This window comes from Leopardus geoffroyi, chromosome B3 (genome assembly GCF_018350155.1).
Source record: "Leopardus geoffroyi isolate Oge1 chromosome B3, O.geoffroyi_Oge1_pat1.0, whole genome shotgun sequence".
NCBI lineage: Eukaryota > Metazoa > Chordata > Mammalia > Carnivora > Felidae > Leopardus > Leopardus geoffroyi.
This window is the reverse complement of record NC_059337.1, coordinates 62,534,987-62,554,324: the sequence shown is the minus strand read 5'-3', so window position 1 is coordinate 62,554,324 and position 19,338 is coordinate 62,534,987. Positions and strand designations below refer to the sequence as shown.

General features: G+C 37.4%; 1 protein-coding gene across 4 annotated transcripts in view; it reads left to right on the top strand.

Annotated features, from left to right (window-relative positions):
- Window positions 1–16,525, top strand: part of KNL1 (kinetochore scaffold 1) — a 68,589-nt gene extending 52,064 nt beyond the window's left edge. For all 4 annotated transcript variants that reach the window (XM_045450016.1, XM_045450019.1, XM_045450017.1 and 1 more), the window contains 12 exons: window positions 1,043–1,133; window positions 2,122–2,238; window positions 3,749–3,836; window positions 7,257–7,334; window positions 7,493–7,532; window positions 8,305–8,406; window positions 9,109–9,209; window positions 12,357–12,425; window positions 13,083–13,192; window positions 14,578–14,696; window positions 15,383–15,505; window positions 16,277–16,525. In XM_045450016.1, coding sequence (XP_045305972.1) covers window positions 1,043–1,133; window positions 2,122–2,238; window positions 3,749–3,836; window positions 7,257–7,334; window positions 7,493–7,532; window positions 8,305–8,406; window positions 9,109–9,209; window positions 12,357–12,425; window positions 13,083–13,192; window positions 14,578–14,696; window positions 15,383–15,505; window positions 16,277–16,391 — 1,153 coding nt within the window. In that variant the 3' untranslated portion in view covers window positions 16,392–16,525. The remainder of the gene's footprint in view (window positions 1–1,042; window positions 1,134–2,121; window positions 2,239–3,748; window positions 3,837–7,256; window positions 7,335–7,492; window positions 7,533–8,304; window positions 8,407–9,108; window positions 9,210–12,356; window positions 12,426–13,082; window positions 13,193–14,577; window positions 14,697–15,382; window positions 15,506–16,276) is intronic.
- Window positions 16,526–19,338: the final 2,813 nt, after the last annotated feature.

The following is a 19,338-nucleotide window of genomic DNA, read 5'->3' as shown; positions in this document are numbered from 1 at the left end:
TATTGAACACTTACTATCTGCCAGGCACTATACTAAGTACTAAGGTTCGGGGCACTTGTGTAGCTCAGTCAGGTAGTATCCGACCAACTCTTGGTCTCAGCTCAGGTCTTGATCTCAGGGTGATGAGTTCAAGCCCCACATTGGGCTCCACACTAGGTGTGAAACCTCCTTAAAATTTAAAAAAAGAGGGGCGCCTGGGTGGCTCAGTCGGTTAAGCGTCCGACTTCGGCTCAGGTCATGATCTCGCGGTCCGTGAGTTCGAGCCCCGCATCAGGCTCTGTGCTGACAGCTCAGAGCCTGGAGCCTGTTTCTGATTCTGTGTCTCCCTCTCTCTCTGACCCTCCCCCGTTCATGCTGTCTCTCCCTGTCTCAAAAATAAACGTTAAAAAAAAAATTTTTTTTTTTAAAAAAAAGAAAAAGTATTGGTGTTCATCACTGAACAAGAGAGAAAGTTTCTTATCTTCATGTTTTTTAAAAGAGTTGAGTGCCTCAGATTTGTCTGAGAATGTTTTATTTTGAATAAAATAAGATCTTGCATACAATGTGCAGTATGTTTAGATGTGCTCTACTATCTGATTTTACACCTATACTCCTGTATATAATATATTCTAACTCTGATAGAAATGTATTCTACTTACTAACAAGAGACTAATATGTAACTTTGCTACTTTTACAAATGCTATACTATAAAGGTGAGATAAGACTGAGCTGAATGGGAACTTTTACTTAAAATAATAGCTACAACTTGACAATAATTACGCATTGATAGGCCTTAAAGGTTCTTTAAAAGCAACATGTTTTCATGTTAGACCAAGTTGCTTGAGAATAATGTTTGTGAGAAGTTTTTATGATTCATAGCATTCTTGAACTGTTCTACAAGTGTTGAAATAATGAAGCTGACCACTGTTCTTGAGTAAATGCCCCTTTTTTTTTAAGGTAGAAAAGAATTAGGAAGAATCAAATTAATTATTCCTGTAAATCTGTGTTGATTCATTCTAGCTGACTTCTGAACCCTGAGCTAATTAACTTTTCTATATTTTAGATTAAAGCTATCTGCACTGAACCAGGATAAACTGTTGACTGATGTAAATAGGAACCTGTGGGAAAAAATGAGACACTGCTCTGATGAGGAGGTATTTTTGTCTCATTTTCTGAATGGGAATCAGTATACACATTTTGAACACAGTTTATTGTGAAATAAGTAACTGTTACATGGTAATTAGTGATGAGTTCTTTAACTTCTCAGGTATAATATGTTATCAAGGTTTTAATTTAATTATATATGAGTAATTGTTAATATATAATTTTTCAAACCTGAAATGACTAATTTAATAATAGGAAATATATTTGAAGTTTATTTAGAATTTCCTCCTGCTTGTTTTCCTTTCACTTAGATTTAGATGAGGAAAAGATTTACTTTAATTGGTTAAATAATAAGCAACACATTTTATATGTGCTCTAATATATTAAAAGAGTTTTTTAAATTAACTAAGAACCTGTTATTTTCTAACTTGTAATATGAATAAATGAATGAAAAACAGGAATTAGGGGTGCCTGGGTGGCTCAGTCATTTGAGCATCCGACTCCGGCTCAGGTCATGATCTCACTGCTTGTGAGTTCAAGACCCGTGTCAGCCTCTGTGCTGACTGCTCGCATCTCAGAGCCTGGAGCCTGTTTCGGATTCTGTCTCTGTCTCTCTGCCCCTCCACCACTTGTGCTCTGTCTCTCTCTCTCTCAAATATAAATAAACATAAAAAAAATTTTTTTAAGCAGGAATTAAAACTGAAATCATTGGTTCTGTTCTTAAACTATTAAATATGATTAAATTTGCAAATGAGGGGACATCTGGCTGGCTCTCAACTCTTGGAGCGTATGACTCTTGATCTTGGGGTCAGGAGTTTGAGTCCCACATTAGGCACAGAGATTACTTAATTTAAATGAATGAATGAGTTTTTGTTTTTTGTTTTTTTTAAGATTTGCAAATGAGAAATGCCCTGCCTTAGGAATCAGTGTAGGATGGGCAAAGCTTAGCACGTAGCAGCTGATCCAGCCTTTCCAGACCATTTGCCTTTTCTAACTCACTTGTTTTAGGGCATTATAACCTTTGACTTTCTCTTGCAGCTGAAGGCCTTTGGAATTTACCTGAACAAAATAAAGTCACGTTTTACCAAGATGACTAAAGTCTTCACTCACCAAGGAAAAGTGGCTCTCTACAGCAAGCTGGTACAGTCAGCTCAGGTAATTTGACACAGCTAACAGCATAGAAAGAAAGGTCTATTAAAGTTACTTTATAGTGGTTGTAGGATATGAAGAATGTTTCTTCGGAGAGACATGTGAATGAGACTTGGGCATAAATTTACAATGGTTCATAGAGGTGGAGTTCAATTTATCAAAAGTGGGAAATCCAGAGGCACCTGGTTGGCTCAGTCAGTGGAGCATGCAACTCTCAATCTCAGAGTCATGAGTTCAAGCCCCACGTTAGGCATGGAGCCTACTTAAAAAAAAAAAAAGGGAAATCTGAGTAATTCTAGAATATATTTACTAATATGGGCCTATGTCTCATCTCAAATGTTGAGGTAAAACAATGTAGGATTCTGATCTTCTATTGCTAAGGACTGTACTGTAGTATTATCTTCCTCATAGTCCATACCCATCTATGAATGTATGTGCATGTTTATTTTTAGATATGTATGTATGTAAGTAAGCAAGCAAGCTCTATGCCCAATGTGGGGCTTGAACTCACGACCCCTAGATCAAGAGTTGCATACTTTACTGACTGAGCCAACCAGTGCTCCTGTGTGTGCATGTTGAAAGTAGCATTTCCCAAAATGATGATACTTTAAGAAAGGCTCTTCATAAAAAAATTTTCATTTGGCAAATAACTCTGAGAAATGTCACATGCCATATCCTTCCTTTGGAGAAAAAATAGCATATTAAAGTCTAAACTCAGAATTTTTTTTTTTTTTAAGTCTAAAAAGAACAAAAAATGCTTTAATTCTATTCAATGTTTTCCATATTTATTTGACCATAGAACATTTTTTTAAGAATTATTTTTTTCAGGGGGCGCCTGGGTGGCTCAGTCATTTGAGCTTCCGACTTCGGCTCAGGTCATGATCTCACAGTCTGTGAGTTCGAGCCCCGTGTCAGGCTCTGTGCTGACAGCTCAGAGCCTGGAGCCTGCCTTGGATTCTGTGTCTCCCTCTCTCTCTGACCCTCCCCCATTCATGCTCTGTCTCTCTCTCTCTCAAATAAACATTAAAAAAAATTTTTTTTTAATTTAAAAAAGAATTTTTTTTTTTAAGTAATATATATTAACATGGAAATGCTGGAATAAAGGAAAGTACAAAAAATGGGTTTATATGAATCTGTTATGTATGCCTTTTTTTTTAATGTTTATTATTTTTGAGAGAGTGCATGTGAGAGCAGGGGAGGGGCCGAGAGAGAGGGTGACAGAAGATCTAAAGTGGGCTCTGTGCTGACAGCAGAGAGCCCGATGTGGGGCTCAGACTTATGAACCATGAGATCATTGAGCCAAAGTTGAATGCTTAACCGACCAAGTCACCTTGACACGCCTGTTATGTATGCTTTTTAAAAACATCTTAAGTCCAGACTTGAAGCTTTGACCTTCGTTTCAAGATTTGCCTGTTCATGGTATAGACAAAGCAGTAGGTCAGTAAGTTTAACCATTTATAATGTTAAAGTGTTTTGTTTAGAGGTTTAACTTAACAGTGTAATATTGTATTTTTAGAATGAGAGGGAGAGACTTCAGACAAGGATAGATGAAATGAACAACATACTTAAGAAGATTGAGAAATGTCTCACTGAGGTGGAAATAGGTAAAGTATTTTGAACACTTTCCCAAAGGTAGTTTAATTTTACCTAAAAGCTTCCCTACGGTACAGATTGCTGGTATCACTATGCTGAAGCCTCGCATTAGCAATTTGAGACATTAGAGCAAAATAAAGCTCTTTACCTGTGGTCATCCATAACACAATCAACAAGAGATGCCCAAGATAATAAACCTCTTTAGAAAGTTCTTCATAACCTAGACTATAATCTTATTTTTTTAATAGATGAACTTATTATCTCCACTTGGAAAATAGCTGTCCTTTTAGTTTGACCTCTCATATTCCCGATTTGTTAGTATTGTTGTCCTGCAATGCTTTCTCATAAATCACAAAATTCCACATAATCATCAAATTTAGAAGCCCTTAGTCCTTAGCTATCTTGACCTCCTTCAGCATTTGACACTGATGATTATTCTCTTCCTTCTGAATCTTTCATCTCCCTAAACCTCTATGATATTGTACTACCGTGACTCTTTTTTTTTCTATTCCTTTTAGCTTCTCTGTTGCTCTCTCTCTAACTTCTTTTGTAGGCCTTTAGATTTTATCATCTACTCATTTCTATATTCTCTCCTTCATGCTTTCATCTGCCTTAACATTTGTGTTTGTATGATTTCCAAATTCAGTTAAATTCATCGTTTGTTGAACACCTGCTGCATGCCCGATACTATGCTTAGCCTCAGAAAAAAAGATATTATAAACACAGATTTTTGCCCTTAAATAGCTTATAATTATTCTGAGTGAGGTCATCTTTAGCCTCTCTCTTGAGTTCCAAACTTAACATTTCTAGTTTCTTGCTGAACCTTTATGCAAATATGTCTTTAAGCACCTTAAGGACATTGTTATTTCCAAAATAGAATCTGAAAATCTGCTCTCCCTATGATGTTTCTCATCTCTGTTAATGGCATCACTATTGTTACATACTGTAAACAGCTAAAAACTTTCATTGTCTTTGCGTCTCTCTAATCAGGTCCTGTCATATCTGCTTCTTCAGCATCTCGTATTCTTTCCCATTCCCATTAAGGCTATCATCAATTCTGACACGCTATTCCAAGTCTTCTAACTAATCTTTCTATACTCTTTTTTTTTAAGTTTATTTACTTATTTTTTTGAGAGAGATGGTGAGCAGGGGAAGGGCAGAGAGAGAGAGAGAGAGGGAGACAGAGAATCCCAAGCAGGCTCCACACTGTTAGCACAGAGCCCCTCATGGGACTCGAACTCACAAACCATGAGATCATGACCCGAGATGAAACCAAGAGTCAGACGCTTAACCAACCAAGCCACCTAGGCACCCTGCAATGTTTCTACACCCTTAATTTTATTGTACCTCCTTCTAGTCCAACCTGCGCATTGCTGCCAGATTAAATAATTATGAAGAACAGTTTTCATTATGTTACTCCCTTCATAAACTTCTTTCCATTTATAACAATAAAGTCCAAACACCTGAGCTTGACATTTACATTCTCCACAATAATTTTTAGGTCTTCCTTTCTTACATGATTTACTATTATTCTTCTATTATGCATCCCAGATTCCAACCAAATCTTGTCATCTCTATGCAGTCCTGCTATTTTGTCTTTGCTAATGCATTTTCCTTCTGTTTTCTACCAAAGGAAGCAGTCCTTATTAGCTCCCTTGAGCTCCTGTAGCTGTTTTATTAGTCCTTCTTGTAGTATACATCTACTTGTAATTATAGTTATTTTTATATAGCTATCTCCCTAATGTGTAAGCTCCATGGAAGCAAAGATCAGCTTTTATTTTTCTCCATATCCTTCAGAGTTCTTAGTACTATGCTTTGCATTGAGCAAGTGCCTAGTACATGTTTTCTACATTGCATTGATAGTGAGTGTATGAATTCCATAATCTTAGACTCCTACTACTCATGCCCTACTCCTTTGTTCATTACCTTTCTTTCTACTTCACATACGAAAAACAAGCTATTAGGTCAGAACTTTTGAACTTCCTACTTCCAAACAGATCAAACTTTTATATATCTATATCCATTCTTTCATTATTCCTTTCTCTTCCCTAAGACCAATCTGTCCACCTAAACTTCAGTTCCATCCCCTCTTCTCAGGAATTTCATATCACTGATTTTCCCTTATCTCTTACATATTCAACCTTTCTGCCTCCTCTCTGAAGGATATATTCACCTGTCTCTTATCTTTAAAATACCAAAAACCACACTTCTTTCTCTAGATACCACTGACAAATAGCTATTTCTTTCTCATTCCTTCATTATGCCTTGAGCAAATATACTGAGTACCTATGTTGTGCCATGTACAGTGCTCAATGCTTAGAATACTATGGTGATGAAACACAAAAACTTTATGGCCCTGTGGAGCTTCTCATCTAGAAAAGAATATAAGAATTAAATAATTTAGGGCACCTGGATGGCTCAGTCAGTTAAGCATCTGACACTTGGTTTCAGCTCAGGTCTTGATCTCACGGCTTTGAACCTTGTGGTTTCAAACCCCCTGCTGGGCTCTGAGCTGCCTGTGTGGAGCCTGCTTGGGATTCTCTCTCTCTCCCTCTCACTGTCTCTCTCTGCCTCTCCCCAACTTGCTCTGTCTCTCCCAAAATAAATAAATAAGCTTAAAAATAATAATTTTATGTTAAGTGCTGTGAGAGAGGTTACACGGTGCTGTAAGGTCCTGAAACAAATCTAACCTAGTCAGGTCCGGAGGAGCTTCTCTCTGTGGAAGTGGCTTTTAAGTTAAGATCTGAAAAATGAGGAGGGTTTAAAGTGAGGAAGGGAAAGCAGACTATTTAATATGAATAACACACACAGAAGTTCTTCTATGGGAAAGAATGTAACAAGTATAAGGATCTGAAATAAGGCCAATGTTGGCTAGAATAGAGAAAGCGCAAGAGAGAACATGATTCAGATAAAGCTGGAGATGTCAGCTTTGCGGGCCTGGGCAAGGAGGGCCCCTTAAGGAGGTTTGACTTTTTCTGAGAACAGTGAGCAACCTTGAAGAGTATTAAGCATTGGCTGCAATGTAGAGATGGAATTTGAATAGATGAAGAGTAAATGTAAGAAGTTAAGTACTTATTGGAAATGTGCGCACATGCTTTTGTGTATGTGTATCTGTTCCTGTTTCTTGTCCATGGGGTTGCCTAACAATAACTTCAACATATGCAATTATATGTAAACAATTTCTACCTCAGAGTGGCCTATGAGAAGCTGCTGTTGGAGATCATTGCATGTGGCTCAAAGTTCACTTGTCTGCTGCTAGAAGCAAGTCTTTGTATGAAATTATAAGTATAGCTCAGTGCTTTATTGGCAAGGAAAGGTGGGGAATGATGACTATTTGTGAAATACTGTTAACACTTCATTTTGGGACCATCTTTTTTTCTCATCTCTGGTTATTTTTGACTGAGTTATTCTAATGCACATTGCCTACTTAGAAACTAAGAATTTGGAGGATGAAGAGAAAGACAATCCTATGGAAGAATGGAATTCAGAAATGAGAGCTGCAGAGAAAGGTAACTGAATTAAGAAGATAAATGGGGAAAAAAAACAAGCTATTTTCTGTTTATTTAGGTGAGATAAAGTGATACAGAATTTTCAATAGAACAGATGATTTTTTGTAGCAACATTTTAATGTGTCCATTCTGACAGATTTTTTTTTTTTTCCCTAAAGAACTGGAACAGTTGAAAACTGAAGAAGAAGAGCTCCAAAGGTCAGCTTCAACTGGAGTGTTAGAAAATAGGCTAAACTTTGCAAGGCTAAATGGCTTCCTACCTCTAAAAACTGACAAGATTAGGCACATGAATATTGAATTAAGACTGACTCAGGGCTTCTGTTCCACCTTGAACTTGACCTGTCTTAGTTGGCAGTGTTTTCTAAGCACTTAGGGGGCATTAACCCAAGGTAGTATTTCTCAAGCTTGAATAATATCGGGATCCTTTTAAAGAAAGTAAACCTAGCATTAAACTGTTTTTATATTGTACTTTTTTTTTTTTTTAAGTTTATTTACTTACTTTGAGAGAAAGAAGACAGAGAATCCCAAGTAGGCTCCATACTGTCACTGCAGAGCCCAACACGGGGCTCACTCCCACAAACCATGAGATCAAGACCTGAGTGGAAATCAAGAGTTGGATCCTTAACTGACTGAGCCACCCAGGTGCCCCAAAATGAAAAGTAAATTTTAATAATAATATTAAAGAATATGCAAACCGTCAAAGATGCAAACCTTCATGGATCCTAATTTTGAGAACCATTGGTTTAAGGTTTTCCTAATTAGACTCTCACTTCTAGATTAATGCTTATTAAAAAAAAAAAAAAAAAAAAAAAAACAAGAAAAAAAAAACTAAGAAAACAAAAATGGATGCCATTCACTTCACTGGGGAGCCATCTAGCATGTGACTTCTTCTCATAAACCTTTTATTTTTATGGAGTCCAAATTCTCTGACAACAGCCTTATCTCTCTGATTACCTGCTATGATTTGCAGAAATCTCTTAGAACTGGAAGTACAGAAAGAGCAGACCCTTGCTCAAATAGACTTCGTGCAAAAACAAACAAATAGAACTGAAGAGCTACTGGATCAGTTGAGGTAAGGAAAAGCAGGTGTCATTAGTTTGTGTTTTACCCTGTGCCTTTGTAGTTGGCTAACCTATTACAGCAGTTGACATGTGTTTTTAACATGTATCACTGTTGTTGTTTTTTTTAAGTTTATTTATTGATTTTGAGAGAGAGCCTGCATACAGTGGGAGAGGGGCAGAGAGAGAGGGAAAGAGAGAGAGATTCCCAAGCAGGCTCTGCACTGCCAGCACGGAGCCTGACATGGGGCTTGAAACCACAAACCAGGACTCAAACCCGGGGCTTGAACCCTTGAACCTTGAAATCATGACCCGAGCCAAAATCAAGAGTTGGACACTTAACTGACTGAGCCACCCAGATGCCCCTGTGTATCACTATCTTTAACCCGTAATACAACCTCAAAAAGAGTCGATGTACGCAACACCAAGCTGAAAGTATACAAGATGGGAAAGCTATGAAATTATCATTTTAAAATATTTAACACTTTATATTCCCTAAACTTGGGTTTTCTCTGATGCAGAACTCAAAATTGGGTCAATTCTTTCAAAAGCATATTTGTACATTCATGGTATTTGAATCAAAATATTTGATTATCTCCCAAGCCAGCAAAAAACTTCAGCAAATATTGCTGGCACTCTTTGTGTGGTATCAAAAGTTAACTCTCCTCTTCTTTTACTTCAGAAAAAAATTTTTGTCTTTGTTTATTTCTCTCCAGCGTGTCTGAGTGGGAAGTCATCGAGTGGAGTGATGATCAAGCTGTGTTCACCTTTCTTTATGACACAATAGAACTTACCATCACCTTTGGAGAGCCAGCAGGTGAGTAGCAAAAGTAATTCCTCTGCAGAAAAATGTATGGATAAACTCACTAAGGAGTCCAATCTTTATTTTACTACAATAATAACTATTGACATAATGAAATGAAAGCACACTAGAAGAAGCTATTATTTTAATTTACGATAATAGGATTTTATTTTATTAGATAGAGAATAAAATAAAAATTCAACTAATGAAAGTTGACCTTTGTTGAATGACATGAGATGATAGAAATTTTACATATCCAAATAATGGATCAATATGCTATTTGCATCTATTTATTCTGGCTTCCTTTTTTCCATCTGTCTTTTTTGATAGACTTACTCTAATGGCTGGTGACACTTGTTTTGTTTTGTTTTGTTTTGTTTTGAGAGAGAACATGAGCAGGGGAGGGACAGAGAGAGAGGAGGACAGAAGGTCCAAAGCAGGCTGTCTGCTGACAGTAGCCAGCCTATTGTGGGGCTTGAACTCACGAACCAAAGCTTGAGTTCATGACTTGAGCTGAAGTCGGATGTTCAGCCAACTGAGCCACCCAGGCACCCCTTGATATATATATATTTTTTGTACTTAAATTAACCTAAAAAGTTCATTGGAAGTTCTGTATATATTGGTAGGCTTAACAGAGTCTTTGGAATCACTATATGGTAACTGGACAGAGTTCTAGCTATTTTGTTAAGAGGCTCCTGTCGGTGTCTTTAGGTCTTTTCTCTGAAACAATTTCAGCATAGCAAACCAAACTTCACATTTTTCCAGCCTCCACACATGATTCTCCTTAAAATTTCCTTTTCTCAAAGAATATCAACAACTTCAGTCCAGGTCCAAAATTAAATGTTTATTTGTTTGTTTGTTTGTTTATTTATTTTGAGAGAGAGAGAGGGTGGGGGAGGAGTGGGTAGAGTGAGAGGGAGAGAGAGAATGCCAAACAGACTCTGCACTCAAGCCACCCACATGCTGTAGTCCAGGTCCAAAATTAAAACAGGAATCACTCTTTACCTCTTTATTTTATCCCTTGCCAGGAATATCTAATCATCAATAAGACTTACTGATTTTAATTTCTTAATACTGATCCACTTTTCTTCATTTCCTATCAATAGTAATTTCTAACCAAATGACTACAATAACATTCAAACTGGCCTTTCTGGATCTTCTCCTTTTCCCCTCCAATTCATCTTCCTTCCTGCAGCTATGGGGATTGTTAAAAATCTGATTATGCACCAAATACTCTTAGACTAATGATCAAAATATTAACTATGAACTGTAACATCTTGCAAGAATTTAATTTTTCCTCCTTTTCCTTCCTCATCTTAAACTATTCTCTGCACTTTGGCACATGGATTTCTTTCATTTCCCTTTTTTTTTTTTTTTTTTTTTTAAAGTAGGCTCCACACACAATGTGGGCCGTGAACTCACAACCCTGAGAATCAAGGGTCTCATGCTCTGATGACTGGCCAGCCAGGCACCCCTCTTTCATTTCTTTAAAAGATCATGGTCTTTTTATGGTCAGTCATATTCCATCCTTCTCCAGGACCTTCATAATGATCTTTTTTATGCCTGGAAGCCCTTTCCCTTGCCTTTGTCCATTTGGACTACTATAACAAAAATGCCATACTGGGTAGCTTATGAACAACCAAAATTTATTTTCTACATTTCTGGAAGCTGGAGATCCAAGACTGGGATGCCAGCGTGCTCAGGTGAGAGCCCTCTTCCAGGGCGCATACTTTTTATTGTATCCTTATATGCTGAAAGTCCAAGCTAGGTCTTTAGGGTCTCTTCTGAGACCCTAATTAATCTCGTTCATAAGGGGTCTACCCTCATGTCCGAAATACCTCCCCAAAAATCTGTCACCTAATACCATCACCTTGGGCATTAAGATTTCAACATACAAATTTGAGGGGAGGACACAATCATTCATACCATAGTACTCCCTCTCCACTAAATAAATTTCTGCCAGTAATCCTTAAGAGCTCAGCTCAATTATCACTTTCTCAGGAAAGTTTTCCCTGACTCTCCTTTTACCCATTCCTTCTACTAGTTACCTTCCTCTTACATATTTTCTCATTGCTTCCCGCAGTTTTCCTTAATAGTGCCTATTCCCAGTTGTAGTTTTTGGTGTGTTTATTTGTGCAATTATCTGTGTATCCCCCTGAGCTATTAGCTTTTTGAGAATATAAATTGATCGTGTCTTTTTGTCTCATTATTGTATCCCCAGTGCCTAACACATAGAAAATATTCAATAACATGAAAAGAATCAGAATTCGAGAAACATGAGAGAACTCTAGAGTTTGGAGGAAGAAGCAGCTCTCCTGGCTACCTAAAACTCATTACTGTAATGCTAAGAGCATAAATCATTTGCACTGTATTTATAAAAAGAAAGTAGGGGGCACCTGGGTGGCTCAGTCGGTTGAGCGTCCGACTTCGGCTCAGGTCATGATCTCAAGGTCCGTGAGTTCGAGCCCCGCGTCGGGCTCTGGGCTGATGTCTCAGAGCCTGGAGCCTGCTTCCGATTCTGTGTCTCTCTCTCTGCCCCTCCCCCATTCATGCTCTGTCTCTCTCTGTCTCAAAAATAAATAAAAACGTTAAAAAAAATTTTTTTCTTTAAAAAAGAAAGTAGGTGTGAAGAGATCATAGTCATTTTTTTGTATGGTGTCTGAAAATAGTATCTTTGCACAAAATTTAGGAGTTAAAGGAGGAGGGCTTGATAAATTTAAAATAAAGGTACTACACCTTAAATTTCCTTCAAAGGCCTGTCAGTAAGTGTAGTTCAGCAGTCTCAGGGGGAGCCTTTACCATTCACAAAAAATAATATGATTCAAGGATATACCTTTAGCTGCTTATATTGAAAAAAAACTCTGCTTGGGCACCTGGGTGGCTCAGTCACTTGAGCATCTGACCCTTGATTTCAGCTCATGTCATGATCCCAAGGTGGTGGGATCGAGCCCCATGTCAAACTCTGCACTGAGTGTGGACCCTTCTTAAGATTCTCTTTCTTCTCTCTCTCTCTCTTCACATGCTCTCTCTCTCTCTCTAAAGAAAAAACAAGAACAAAAAACCCTGCTACCCAGAAAGAGTAGGCTTGTAAAGTACTGAGTTGTATGTGGCTTAAAATCAGATAATAAAAAGAAATACTACTCTTACTCTGGTTCTTCCTAGTTGGTCTCCCTTTCCTGGACAAGGCTTTCAGGAAGATTGTTGACCTGAATTTTCAGTCTCTGTTAGATGGTAAGTCCAGTTATCCACTAAAAACTTGTTGAATATTTACAAGTGTAAATTGCTCCTTGAGAGCTCTTTCACATACAAAGTTAAATATAAACAATAATAATAATAATAATTTGTCCTTAGAAATGTTTATTAGACATAAAATTGCTTGGATAATGTTCCAAATATTAGGTAGGATTTAATTTTTTTAATTATTACTAGATTTTAAGCAATGATTGATGATTAATAATAGCTGTTTCCATAATTGAAAAATTACCATTATGAGTACTTAATCTGTATCAGGCGTTAGTGTTACGTTAACACTTGGAGGTAAGGTTCCTCATTTTACAAATTAGAGAACTGCAGCTCAAAAGAAGTAAGTGTTGTGCTTAGGATCACTCAGGTTGTAAGGAAAGGCAGGATTTAAATTTAGGTTTATGTTACATTTAAGCCCATGTTTTTAACCAGCTTCTATTCTGTACATGATAAAGGCTTGAGTTTTTATAAGAATGTCTGTGTTTACTATATATGTTGATTTATGTGTTTGAAAATAAAACGGAGAGGATACTTAGATACCTAGTAGTTTGAAGGTATTTCTAGTTTATATAATATTTCTAACTTATGTGTAGAAGATAAATGAAAGTAAGTAATACCCTGTTGTTGTTATTTTTCCTTCCTCAGAGGACAAAGCTCCTCCTTCCTCCCTTTTAGTTCATAAGCTTATCTTCCAGTACATTGAGGAACAAGAATCCTGGAAGAAGAAATGTAAAACACAGCATGAGGTTCCCAAGGTAAATCTGATTAAAGTATTTTGAAAGAAAATTTTGTTTTCTGTCACAAAAAGAAGAGCTCTGAGGGGCTCCTGGGTGGCTCATTTGGTTAGATGTCCAACTCTTGATTTCGGCTCAGGTCATGATCTCACACTTTCATGAGTTGGATCCCTGCATCAGGCTCTCCTGATGGCATGAAGCCTGCTTGGGACACTCTGTCTCTTCCTCTCTCTCTACCCCTATCCCACTCACACTGTCTCTGTCTCTCTCAAAAATAAGTAAACTTAGGGGCGCCTGGGTGGCGCAGTCGGTTAGGCGTCCGACTTCAGCCAGGTCACGATCTCGCGGTCCGTGAGTTCGAGCCCCGCGTCAGGCTCTGGGCTGATGGCTCGGAGCCTGGAGCCTGTTTCCAATTCTGTGTCTCCCTCTCTCTCTGCCCCTCCCCCGTTCATGCTCTGTCTCTCTCTGTCCCCCCCCAAAAAAATGAATAAACGTTGAAAAAAAAAAATTAAAAAAAAAAATTAAAATAAAATAAGTAAACTTAAAAAACAAATTTTTTTTAATAATAAATTAAAGGGGCGCCTGGCTGGCTCAATCAGTTGAGCATCCAACCTTGGCTTAGGTCATGATTTCACATTTTGTGCATTCGAGCCCCGCATCGGGCTCTGTGCTGACAGCTCAGCACCTGGAGCCTGCTTTGGATTCTGTGTCTCATTCTCTCTCTGCCCCTACCCAACTTGTGCTCTTTCTCTGTCTCTCAAAAATAAATAAATTTAAAAAGAATTTTTGTTTTAAATAATAAATTTTAAAAAAAGAAGAGCTGAAATTTTATATATGTAATAGTGGATCCTGAAATTATAAAAATATTGGGGTGCCTGGGTGGCTCAGTTGGTTAAGCATCCGACTTCAGCTCAGGTCATAATCTCACAGTTCATGAATTCAAGTCCCATATCGGGCTCTGTGCTGACAGCTCAGAGCCTGGAGCCTGCTTTGGATACTGTGTCTCCCTCTCTCTCTGCCCCTCCCCCATTCATGTGCTCTCTCTCGAAAATAAACATTTTTAAAAAATGAAAGCATAGGGGCGTTTGTGTGGCTCAGTCTTTTGGGCGTCTGACTTCGACTCAGGTCATGATCTCACGGCTCATGGGTTTGAGCCCCACATCAGGCTCTGTGCTGACAACTCAGAGCCTGGAGCCTGCTTTCGATTCTGTGTCTTCCTCTCTCTCTGCCCCTCTTCAGCTCAAACTCTGTCTCTGTCTCTCTCTCAAAAATAAACATTACAAAAAAAATTTTATATGAAAGTTTAAATATATAAATTATTTAACTTTGGGGATTTCTTTATAACAGAGCCACTAAAAACTGAAATGTTTTCGTAATTTCTTTTTTTTCCCCCCTATTTTTCCCAGATGCTTCAAGAAATTTCACTTGTAGTGAGCCATTGTAGACTCCTTGGAGAAGAAATTGAGTTTTTAAAGAGATGGGGACCAAATTATAACCTAATGAACATAGATGTGACTAATACCGAGTAAGTGTATTACTTTCCCAGGGCTGTCTTAACAAAGTGCTACAAACTCAGTGGCTTTAAACAACAGCAATTTATTGTTTCACAGTTCTGGAGGACAGAAGTCATCAAGATGTTAGCAGGGTTTGTTCTTTCGGAGGGGCTAAGAGAATCTGTTTCATGCCTCTCTCTTAAATTCTAGTGATTTGCTGGCAATCATTGACATACCTTGGCTTATAAATATATAACTCCAGTATCTGCTTTCATCTTCACATCATGTTCTTCCTGTATGCATGTTTGTGTCCAGGTGTCCCCTTTTTATAAGGACACCAATCATTTTGGATTAGGAGACCATCCCACTCCAGTAGGACTCCATCTTAACTAATTAAATCTGCAATGATCTTACATTCTGAGATACTGGGGGCTAGGGCTTCAACATATGAATGGCAGTAGGGACATAGTTCAATCTGTAACAGTAAGTAAGTAATCAAAAACTTACTAAAATGATTTCTTTCAGTGAATTTTATGACTAACAATGGAAATGAACAACCATAATAATACTTTGTTCCAGATGTTTTACCCTCTGTCCATTTGATAAGGACAAGAAATAATGTACCATCTAAGTTTCACCTACCAGTGTAAAAAGAAAATATATTTGTTTCATTCTATTTTTGTTTTTTATTTTTAATTGAGGATCTTGTCTTTTACAGATTGAGGCTTTTATTCTCCAGCTCTGCAGCATTTGCAAAGTTTGAGATAACTTTACCTCTCTCAGTTCATTTTCCAACTGTACGCTTACCTTTTTCCATTCAAAATCACATTGGAAACATTGGGTAAGTAAAGGGCCAGCAGGATAGGGCTCCTAATGACTTTTCTACCTCTCCTCTATTATTTGAAAAATCTCTCAAAGTGGCCAGAAATAATGGATATATACCATTATTGGATATGCCAATAATGGATAATCCATACTGAGTGCCAAATGTTACTCCTGACTTCCTTTTGAAGGATTTGTTCTTATAATTTAGTGACCTTCATTGCTAGCACCAGTGGATACTGGAGACCACTGGTATATTCTTTTATACTTGCTCCACTTTTTGAATAATCTTACCTAAAACAGGAGCCCAAAAAGGAAAAAAATGGGTATAAGCTTAGCCCAGATCATATATAAACAACCCTTATGCCCTTAAAAACAGAATATCACTTAATCACTTAGTAATCATTTAAAAAAGCTGTGCAGTCATAATGCTTTTCTCAATTAGCCTTTGTAACCAGACATAACAATATTTCATTCCTATTTGTGACTTTTTAGACATACAGTTGACAGTTTGTAAGATGGTAGAGTTTAGAATGCACCCACCTCAAATCCATCAGCAAACACCAGCAGTTTAGATTTTTAGCTAAGTCAAGATACCCCCCAGTTCATACAGAATTGCTCTTAGGCCTTGTTTTTGGAATCCCAGTTCAAACTGGACAGTCTATTTTTAGAAATGTCTATTTATGCTTCCTAAAAGACTCAGAGACCATACCCAAAAACATGAATTCCACTGAAATGCTATCGATAAGTAAGTTTCCAGAAAAATTAATGAACCTTTTGTTCTTTCTAGCCAAGATGAAATCACTGCAATTCTATCTAAAGTGCCACTGGAGGACAACTACCTAAAGAATGTAGTCAAGCAAATTTACCAAGATCTACTTCAGGACTGCCATTTCTACCACTAGACCTATGGACTACAGCTATAATAACCAAGCATAGCGCACATCATAATGATATTACATCGGAGTATCCATTGCTATTTAATCTTTGTCTTTAGGTCATAGAAAGAAGCCTCATAAAATTCCTCCTGATGATGTTATAGTTAATTTGTATGGCTAGTTTTTAAATCTCTACAGTCAGGAATGATGAAAGTCCTCAATAGCCTTTTATCAACTTGCTCATCTTTTTATGAAAGGTTCAAATAGTAGAACACTTAGGGAAAATTTCTTCTAATTAAAGTGGTGCTCTTTGCTTTAGTACAAGCCCTACAGAGTAACTTTAAGTGGAGCTGTCACCGCTGACAAAAACATTAGCCATTTCCTCATATGTACAGCTCTAATTTTTTGGTTGCCGGCCTTCTGTCTAGTAGGTATTTTTCTGGGATAGAGAGTTATCTGTCTACAAACTACTCATCCTCCTTTTTCTTCATTTTAAAATTTTTATTAATGGGCGCCTGGGTGGCGCAGTCGGTTAAGCGTCCGACTTCAGCCAGGTCATGATCTCGCGGTCCGTGAGTTCGAGCCCCGCGTCAGGCTCTGCGCTGATGGCTCAGAGCCTGGAGCCTGTTTCCGATTCTGTGTCTCCCTCTCTCTCTGCCCCTCCCCCGTTCATGCTCTGCCTCTCTCTGTCCCAAAAATAAATAAACGGTGAAAAAAAAAATAAAAATAAAAAATAAAATTTTTATTAAGAAAAAGCAATAGCACTCAGCTATTCAAATGGTTGCCATCTTTTCTAGAGGGCCTTGCCTTTTATTATGTAATATGTGTTAATATTTTCTCAGTATAATTTTATAGAGAAAGTTAATTCATTTTGGGCCAGTACATATATGTAAATATATTGATATTTTTTTGTTTTTGTGATGTAGTAAGGAGATATATATATACATATGGAAATACATAGTCGTGTATAGAGAGATACTCTTCTGCCTAGGCAATTTCCATCTTTCTGAAGGATGCTTTACAGCAAGATTCTCAGTCTCTTTCTATCAAATAATTGTACTTCAAACAATATCAAATTTAAAACCACCAGTTCTGTCAAGTTCTGGCAGTAGTAATTAATTTAATGTCAGAATTGGTTTCTGAAGCCACACCCTTCTCATAAACAAAAATAAGCCATATCCATTGATATTGAATGACCAGTATTATCTGTGAGATAAATATGAGAAAATTTTTACCCAAACTTTAATTGAATCCTAATCATGATAATTTTTTCATTTCTTTTATATTTAATTATAAACTAAAGTATATTTGCATTTCAAACTAATTCATATTAAAATTTTGGTTTATACTTTACGATCAGGTTAAAGTCCTCTGGGTCCCATGAATGTTATCTTCGCTCTTAAATTGGCTTTTACTTCTGAGCTATTGGTCAGAAAGATCACATGGTCTTTTAAACCTCAAACTCAACGTAAAATTTATTTTCCATAAAAATCAAGATGTAAATATTCTTTAAGATTTTTTTTTTTTTTCAACGTTTATTTATTTTTGGGACAGAGAGAGACAGAGCATGAACGGGGGAGGGGCAGAGAGAGAGGGAGACACAGAATCGGAAACAGGCTCCAGGCTCTGAGCCATCAGCCCAGAGCCTGATGCGGGGCTCGAACTCACGGACCGCAAGATCGTGACCTGGCTGAAGTCGGACGCTTAACCGACTGCGCCACCCAGGTGCCCCAAGATGTAAATATTCTTGAAAAACTTTTAAAGTCACCAATGTGGCCTGTTTTCCATGAAACTTAAATTAGTTTTCTTACTGGAGTTGTTTTATTTATTTTCTGTAAACCTAAAAAATAGAAATTTTCTTTTATTCATTTTGGTAAACTGGAATGACCAGCTTCAAGAATGATTTGGCTTGTAATTATGGACTCTGCTTTCTTGGGTTTAGATACAAAATTGTAATATATACCTAGTTATTTGCATTTGTATTTGTTCAAAGGATTGGCTATTTTTATAAAATTTTTTTGGAAATTGTTCCTTCACTAATTAGAAGCAGACTGGTTTTTGCACTATTAAAATAAGTTTATTATATGAAATCTTTTTTTTTTATGTTTATTTTTGAGAGAGACAGAGCATAAGCAGAGGAAGGGCAAAGAGAGAGGAAGACACATAATCAGAAGCAGGCTCCAGGCTCCATGATGTTAGCACAGAGCCTGATGTGGGGCTCAAACTGACAAACCCTGAGATCATGACCCTAGCCAAAGTTGTATGTCTCGCCGACCGAGCCACCCAGGCGCCCCTATTATATGAAATCTTTTTAAGCAGTGTCTGTTTATGAAGTGAAGAGGTTTGTTGTTGTTTTTTACCATGTATTCAATAGACCTGTGAAGATAGAAAAAGGAAGCTCTCTCTAGAAATACACACTCGAAAATTCAGATAAGATTAAAATATGTCAGGACCTGCGTGTAAGAACGAGATACAAACTATAGTTATCCCTATATCTCTGAAAGACAGTAAAAGAAAATTATTTGAAGTTCCTTAGGAAACTATGATTTCTAAGGGCTAATGGAGTGGTTCTCCAAGTATAGTCCCTAGACTAGTAGCATCAGTTTCTCCCCAAACCTGCTGTATCAGAAATGCTAGGGGTGGGGACCAGTACTCTGTGTGTGTTTATTTTTTTTTTACTTTCTTTTTCTTTTTTGTTTATTTATTTATTTTGAGAGAGATTGCGAGCAAGGGAGGGGCAGAGAGAGACAAGAGAGAGAATTCCAAGCCAGGCTCTCGATGTCAGCACAGGGCCCCATAGGGCCCCTTGCAGGGCTTAAACTCATATGACTTGAGCTGGAATTAAGATCCAGATATTTAACCACTCAGCCACCCAGGCACCCCTTAACTTTTTTTTTTTTCAGTAACTTCACTAAAATATAATTGACATCATACAATTCACCTTTTATTTTTTAATTTAAAAAAATTGTTTTCA